Consider the following 8,418-nt stretch of genomic DNA (forward strand, 5'->3'; position numbering starts at 1 on the left):
TCTGTTTACAGAAGCAACTAACTACTACTACATAATATTGTTGAGATCGGGAGCAGAAAACATGGTAGCAACTCCCGTAGCAAGCACTGCAAATTCCCTAAATGGAGACGCTCTTACTTTTACTACAACGTTTACTCTGTAAGTACAAAGAAACAGCTTCAGAACTCAACTAGCTGGCTTCTGAAGAAGAGCATACCTGAGAATCTTGTCTAAACTAATTTAAAATGTTAACCTTTCTGTAAGAGTATTGTATTCCACAAACATTCAGAGGTCTTGTGGCATGAGTATTTTCTTCTAGAAATATTTGGAACAAACCTTTTTTCATAAAGAACAATTTAATCAATGGATTGTTTTTTTCCTGTCATTATCTCTTGGACACCTGCAATGACTGGTTAGTTACTCTCCCTGAGAGAGAGTTTTCTACTGGCTGTAATGACTGACATTCTACTTGGCCATTTTTGTTTTTTGTCGTCTCTGACGACAACTCTGTTTTGGACTAAAATTTAACTACGTACCTGTCAAATGTTAGAGGAATAGCTGGCTTAAAGGCATTCTTTACAAATAATGTGAATTTAGTTGGATGATTAGGATGGGATATATGCTACTTTAAAAAGTAGACTAGGAATGATAAATTTTGTGGTAAATGTCATCTTTACTATTCATGCACAAATCAACAAAGAAATGCTGCTTGAGAATTTAGTTTGATTTAAGCATATTTATTTTGTATATTATTTTGACATGTGATGCTGATGATTTGTTTTAATTGTTATATAGCTTTAACTTTTTGAATCTCAACATCTGTCATTAAATAATTGTCCGATCTCTCCCCCCCCCCACATAATTTCCTTAAATTGAAAATTGACTGAAAAAATGCTTAAATGTCACTATCCTTCTAAATTATAAAATAACAATTAATTCTGCCAACCCTGTTTAAAGTGACTATATAGTCTAAAATTTTAAACCTTGGAAACTGAGGAGCCATGCAAGGCACTGAAACCTATTTTGAGGTGATAGACTACTACCTTTCAGAATAGTTACCTTTACTATGTAAATTTTGGTCTGGAGAGCTGAATCAGCATTCTGGACATACTCTTGTCCTGCTGTAGATGGGACACTGTTTGGAGGGAGTGTATATAACCTAATGTAGTACATAAAACCCCTATCTTAGGAACTGATTGAGAGTTCATAGACGTGAACATCTCAAAATAAAAGAAGGTCTGATGCATAAATCGCAGCACAGTGCATTGCATCACTTTCTTGTACTTCAAACCACTGCAAAGAGATTTCCAATGCACTGAAGGTTTCAGAATGTGAAGGGATATCAACTTGTTCTTTAACATCACTTTATCTTTTTTCTATTTGGGGGGGAAATGATCATATAATCAAGGTTCTATTGTATTTCACTTTCTTTTGCTTGTGACATCTGGAATCTATCTCAAGATAGCAATGTATTAGTCTCAGTCTCAAATATTCTAATCTTCATGTGCTGGAATGCTTTGTTTCTTGAAAACCGGTTCATAGTAGAGATGGAAAAGACTTGACGGACCACCATTCTTGCCTGGAAAGGGCAGTGCTATGGTGTACTGATAAAAAATATCTGCTATTACATTTTATCTTAGATTCACACCCAACACTTTTGACTACTGTAGATGTTGCTTTCAGAATAACTAGTTACTGGGAACTATTCTGTTTTGAGGGATAACTAACTTTTTAAAAACATTACTGGCATTATTAATGCTTTTAACTGTAGTCTACCCTCTTTATTTTAGGCAAGATGTGTCCAATGCCTTTGAAATAAATGTTGAAGTTTACCATTTGGTATGTACTTGTCTTTTTATTAAAAGGCCACTTGGGGGAGCCAGGCACTCTACATTTCTCAAATGCTTTCTTGTCTTACAGGTACAGAGGAAAGATGGCACAGGCACTACTGATAAGAGGAAAAAGTCAAATAAGTCAAAGGTAAACGCAAGAACTGATACACTAGTTCAATAAGAAGGTACACTAGAAGCAATATAAACAAGGAGAGAAGAACTGAGCTACAGTCTGTTTGTTTTTTAATTCTGAAAATATTGAAAGCAGATGCAATTTCCTCTTACTGATTTGGTTACCAGGAAGTTTTCTTCATTCACAAAAAATCTATATCCTTAGCTTTCATCACTTTACCTTTTCTTTTGATCAGTCTGTTTAATGTATCTCTCTCTCTCTCTAAATGTCTTTCTATTTGGAGTCCTTCAACTGAGTAGAATTGAGACTTGGCCATCTTCACATGGCACTTAACTATGTCAGGTCTGAAAGTTCGTTGTTTTTCTCTTCTAGCAGTTTTGCAAAGTGGCATGCTTTCCAAGCTTTCATCTAGTACAAGACACTTTTGCCTCTTTGGTAATGATTCTTAGTGTGCTCATTTCCCTTCTCTACCTCCTCAGGAAAATATAAACTTCTGTGAGTTAACCTTTGGTATTTTGAAAATGAGTATTTTGGGGAAAGGGCGGCAGTATATCACCACTGTAATAGAACAAAGATTGAAACCTTAACTGTGGCGTTTTTCTATGACTAAACATTGGTAAAGATTACTATAGACTTTCCAGGACAGATGAGACCTGAACTTTGTGTGGCTTAAAAAAAAGGCTAACTATTTATTTTGGGGGGGGGTGGGGGGTTGAACCCTCTAATATAAAACAAAGAACCAAAAGGTTCAGTCTCTTTCCCCCATCACCCCCGCCCTGCCTATGTAAATTAGGCTCCTAGAGGACATAAAAGGCTTGCTTGGGCTCAGCTCCTGCAAATGTTGGCCTTCGGATTTCAGTTTTCCTTTCCCTTCAAGTTTTCACTTCTTTTCCCATGTAAAGATGATCTTGAGACCTCTTGTGTGCACTCTTCTCTCCTGCACCCAGCCTACTCTGTGGTAATCTTCAACTGCACAGATCCAGGGTTGGAGGTGTGAAGTACATCCATTCAAAGCACCCAATAGTGCTGCAACTCCTTAGCTCTGACTTCTGCTGAGGAAGTTGGTTGCAGCAGGGAGAGGAGGAATGGTCATCACTGAACCAAGATCCTACTTTTTAAGATCAGTCTTTGCTCGTTGAAGGATTTTTATTGTGTTCATAACTCACTGATTAAAAACATTTGAGTGTCTTGACACTTGCCACAGGGAATGTCTGATTCTCTCTCCCTCTTCCAGCTGATGCAAGCCTGAGAGTCTGAGATCCTGGGTCCACCTCCCTCCTGTGTGCTATAGTTTCTGGGGTGCTTCACAGTTTGCCAGGAACCAGCCTTCTTAAAAGCACTGCATTGACTTGTTAGCTGGAACTGCAGTTTTTCTGTTGTCTAGGGAAGGGAGAACCAGGACCATTCAGTAGGTACTTTTCAGTGCTGCTCAATGAAAGTTTGCAGGAGTCAAGTCATCTAGAAAACTTTCTTAGTTCCAGTCTCCTGGCGATTGGTCTACTGTATCTGCTTTTGATGACAAATTATCTGTTGTTTATCTTTTTCCATCAGGGTGGACTTGTCTTGTTCTTAATTACTGTTCATGTATTTTTGTTTTAAACTAAACAAAGCCCCAGGTAATATATTTATGTTCATTTGATAAGTTATAACTTGACACTTGTCGATATACAAGAACACAAACATTAGGCACTCACTTACTTACAATAGTATGCATTATTTGATTCTCATTTCAATTAACTGCTAAACTTACTAGAGTAACAGATGCAAGTTGTGTTGCTAAATGCACCAAAGATTTGCACATGAATGGAAGGCTTGGATATTCGTTTTAAAAACACCTGCCGTCCAGACCCAATTAATGGATACTTTTACATTTCAACAAATGTAAACATATGTTTTCTGCCTCTTGGTCTGTGTATTTTATTACATGCTTCAGTGGAATTATTCAACCTTGGGTCTTAGGTATAGGAAAACAAATCTGGCTGACTCAGGACAAGAATTAATCACCAGTCAGAATTGCTTTAGACTATAAAACTTGAATGGCATTTTTATCATACATATTAAAACTATACTTGCTTTTAACTACAATGTGCAATCTGAAACGTACTTGGCCTTCATGCTGTCTTGTTTTTCATAGGTTATTACTCCAAAGAGATTATTGACATCTATTACTACTGTAAGTACTAGTGTAATACTCTAATGACTTCTGGAAATTAAACTGCCTTTTCTAAAGGCCATGTTCACACATGCTGAACAACATTGTTTCCCCACTTCAAACAGCTTGTATCTTCTTTTGCTTGAAACTCGAAATTACCTAGCTTTCTCTCAAGCCTTTTCAGCACATAACCATGTGCTAGCTGAGCATTCTAAATACATTAAAAAGGATAAAATTAGTACATATGCTTTATTTTTAAGAGATCTAGAATTTCAAGTGCAGTTTTAGACTTAAGACTGGTCTTAATTTACACAAAGCAAGCTTCTAAAATCCGTTGATTTCTCTATTTTCTTTCCCTAATGAATCTTTCTGTCTTTCCAGAAAAGCACCCTCCTTACACCAGGTAAGCAAAACCTAAACTTCTTGTACCAAGGGGAATATCTTTAACACGGGGTAGCAGAAGCAATAATAATCACTCAACAGGATTGTCTTGTACTTAATCCCAAGATAAATTCTCAGTTGGTGAGAGTCATGAAACTGTCAGTTTACACCAGTTGAGAATCTGGCCCCAGGTTTACATGTAAATTATTGCTGAGAGTAGCTGAATTTTACTGTACAACTCCAAAATTAACACCTAGCATCCATTTCTCACCTGGAAAAGTGTGTTTAAGTAAACTAACACTTGGTGGTTATTCTTTTTTTAATCCATATATTGGGCTCCGTTGCTTTCAACAGATGCAATATCGCATAACATAATTTTGTAGCAGTCTTGTTTGTTGGGACTAACTCTGAGAACCAATGATAAGAATGGATTTTAAAGTATCATCAATGTGCATTTCATTGGCGCTTCTCATATGTCTATATTCCTATCTTTGAGGAAATCATCTCTACTGTATGGCTTCTCCCCAACTCTGCATAAATGCCCTGTGCCTCTGCCTTTCACAGGGAGGAGGCACAGCCCATTCATGCAGAATCAGGGGAGAAGTTGCTAGCAGAAAAACCATCCTTCCCTTTCCATTCTTTCCATCTCTTGCTTAGTATTGTAGTGTGTGAGCCCAGCAACACCTTATATAATTTTGCATGTGTTATGTTGTCTTAACATTTTTTTATTTATTTTTTTTAACCCATCACAGTCATGGCCAGTCCAAGTGGCCCCAATGCTGTGCGCACTAGTAACTTTGTACTTGTTGGATCTCACAAGATTTCCCTGTCTTCAATAGGGAACTCCAAATTTACTTTGGACAAGGTAATGGAACCTATTTCTCACTACTAATTCAAAGATATCCGTGTGCTACTATGAAAGAATGGAATTTTGCCTGGCCTAGTGTTTCTAGGCAATATTGCTACTTAAAATTTTTAAATGATTTTATCTTTCAGACAATACCACCTGTAGTTTTTAGATGACTGAAGTACAGGTTTGCAATATAAAAAAAAAATCTAATATTTGGCACTGAGAACCACTGTTACTGTAGCTAAATGTAAGATACAGTAGCATATGGCCACCAATGCATTGTATCAGTTCTAGATCAATGAAATTTATCAGAAGTAAGCTCATTCATGCAGATCTTTTTAGAATTGGCTGTTTATAGACCATTCTTAAAATGACATAACCCGAGAAATAAGCCACTTAACTTATCAATTGTCAGAAGACACATTATCTGAATTCCTCTGCACTGAATTTCATTTGGAGTTGACTTAAACAAAAAAACCCACCAAAAAACATTCTTACCATGTAAATATAGTGAGGAGTATCTGTTATCTTATGCAGATTTAATTCAGGTACTAATTAAAACTTTGGTTAGCATCCATGTTCTTCATGATGATGGATTTTTAAAAACTGGAGAGCTGTTGTCAGTAGAACTCGTCTTGTGTAAATATGGCTTCGTCACAGTTACATTCCACATAAGTGTGTGATTCTAGAATTTGTGAACACTAACTGCATAACAAAGAGAAAACAGACCCTTCACAATGTAAAGACCCTGTTAAACAATTTTATTACTATATGCCAAGAGCTATTCTAGTGTTGTTGGGTTTTTTTTTATATTTGTGCAAGTTAACTCTTGTTACTTGAAGAACTCTCTAATAAACTTTGAAGTGTCATTCTGAAGTCTGGTTGAGAAGGATTGGACTTAATGCAATTCACTTCTGGAGTAAGCTATCTTTATAGACCATGACAGGCTAGGGATTTGCAAACAAGCTCCAGATGCCAATTCTGTTCCCCTTTGATGCTTCCTTCAACTCATTTTTTTTTTTTTTCATTTTTGACTTGGGTCTCTTGTGGGATTTGTTCTTGGATTATTAAGCACTTGATTTGGTTATTGGAGTCTTCTGGTTTTTGGGGAAGTAGTGTCTTTTTTACCTTAGTGCTCAGTGCTTCATGTTTGAGTACTCTCCTTTATTTGGATGGGAAAAGTATATTATAGAAGCCATGATGATCATCTGATAGTGTTTTGAATGAGTTTCTGGGCCAAGCTGGGAAATACAGATTTCCTAGAAATCCTTCTAGGAATATCATGTTAAGCTATTTAGTTTCTCAATAGCATAAATGCACATTGTTATACAGGAAGAGTGGAGATCTGACACCGCTTACAAGCATGTGACTTTTTTTTAAAGCTTTAGCTATGTCCTGCCCCTCAACTGCACTGAACTGCTTTTTAATTTGCTTTATACTTCCCCTTATGGGGGCTTAGATGACCACCAGGGTGGTGTTACAAATGCTTCTGCCCTCAATATCTTACAATGCAAGACTGAATGCAGGAGGAGTGAAACATACTCAAATGTAGTTTTATGCTGCTTTTTAAAAAAAAACTTCATTTCACACCTAGTCACATTCAGCATATTTCTTTTTTTCCCCAGATAAATTATGGAGGGAAGGAAAGAGAGCTACTGGGCTTTATGTTCCAGGACAAGGTTGCTATGTTTACTTGCTTGTGACTAAAACTTAAGACACTCTTTTCCTAGTGCATGTTGCTCATATCTGTTGCTCTAAGCTTCTGCAGTAGTTAGAAGTTGAAATCTTTCTAGAAGGACACTTACAAAGATTCTCCTATAAACTTAGCAAATTGACAAGTGAAATATAATACAACTGAGTCATTTAAAAAGAAATCTCTGCAGTATCAGTCTGTCCAGCATGCTAGAACTCAAATTTGTTTAAATGCCACCAATGCTTTTACTTAATATCAAAGCTTCCAAATTTAAAACTGTGTACTGCTTTTTTTTTTTTTACAAACTAATGCTGTCAAGTGATCCTACTTCCACTTTTCCACACAATTCCATCAAAGGGATAAGGTTAACTGTTATGCTTGTAGGATAGAAGGGATCAGAAAACACTTAGCATCCAACAAATTCTATGGTGTATATAATGATCAGATAGCTTTTTTTTTTTTTTTTTTTTTTTTTAAAAAAAGCCAAAGTATTGTTTTCTTTAAATCCTTTTTCTCTAAATCCTTTTCTCCTACTGTTAAAGAGTCTCCACATATATCTTAGCCTGCTTGGCAAGCTTTTAGGTAACTTCAGACACCTCAGCAGGTGCTTGCATCTTAGTCTAGTTCCCCTGAACTATTCTCCCCAACTTTGAGGTGTATGGGGAAAGAGGTCTCTCTCTGTCCTGGCATTGTCTCTTAAGCCCTCAAGTATTTGTGGACAAGTGACTTATCTTGAACAACTCTTTTTTTATTTTTTATTTCCCCCTCCCCCCTATTTGCTTGGTTTAGTTTACTAGGGTCTATAAGGAAAAAACAGTGTATTCCTACAGTCAACATGCCAATACCCATGTCAGCATACAGTATTCATAAACTACAGAGCAGCTCCAAGTCAATCAGTATTAATGGTAGTCCCAGGCTAGATCATGGACTAGAGTTTTCTCTTTGAGGTTGTCCAGCAAATCTACCTCTCATTCAAGGAAACTTCAACACTGAGGGAGACTTTGTCAAGAGAAGCATGTTTCTCCCACACAAGAGGAGGTCTCAAAGAACCCTCCCACACACACAATAGCTGGCAGTAGTCCCCAACTCTTCTTAGTCACTTGATAAATCTCAGTGTCAACTGGTTAGTCACATGATCAAGGGCCTTCATTAGCTGCCATGCAGCTATATTTGATAACTTTCCTATCATTTACAAAGTAGATGGTAGCTATGATCCTCACTGGAAATGTTATTCTTGCCACTATGGAGACCCTTTCTAATTTAATAAGGGAGCCAGACTACTTGGTTAAACTAACTTTTAAAGTGGATTTTACTGTAGTTTGATTGAATCTAAGTAACTTTCTCTTGGAACATAATGTTGTCCCACAAACTTACACAGGATCGTTTTAGGGGTCAAGA

General features: G+C 36.8%; 1 protein-coding gene across 1 annotated transcript in view; it reads left to right on the forward strand.

Moving 5' to 3' along the window:
- Window positions 1–8,418, forward strand: part of LOC112117180 (anillin) — a 38,488-nt gene that overhangs the window by 20,990 nt on the left and 9,080 nt on the right. Inside the window, exons 15-21 of the mRNA XM_024215081.3 lie at window positions 12–138; window positions 1,770–1,818; window positions 1,900–1,959; window positions 4,079–4,117; window positions 4,478–4,499; window positions 5,230–5,342; window positions 6,953–7,006. Coding sequence (XP_024070849.2) covers window positions 12–138; window positions 1,770–1,818; window positions 1,900–1,959; window positions 4,079–4,117; window positions 4,478–4,499; window positions 5,230–5,342; window positions 6,953–7,006 — 464 coding nt within the window. The remainder of the gene's footprint in view (window positions 1–11; window positions 139–1,769; window positions 1,819–1,899; window positions 1,960–4,078; window positions 4,118–4,477; window positions 4,500–5,229; window positions 5,343–6,952; window positions 7,007–8,418) is intronic.

The sequence above is a fragment of the Terrapene carolina genome, unplaced genomic scaffold (genome assembly GCF_002925995.2).
Source record: "Terrapene carolina triunguis isolate 2854851 unplaced genomic scaffold, T_m_triunguis-2.0 Scaffold33723, whole genome shotgun sequence".
In the NCBI taxonomy this organism is placed as follows: Eukaryota; Metazoa; Chordata; order Testudines; family Emydidae; genus Terrapene; species Terrapene triunguis.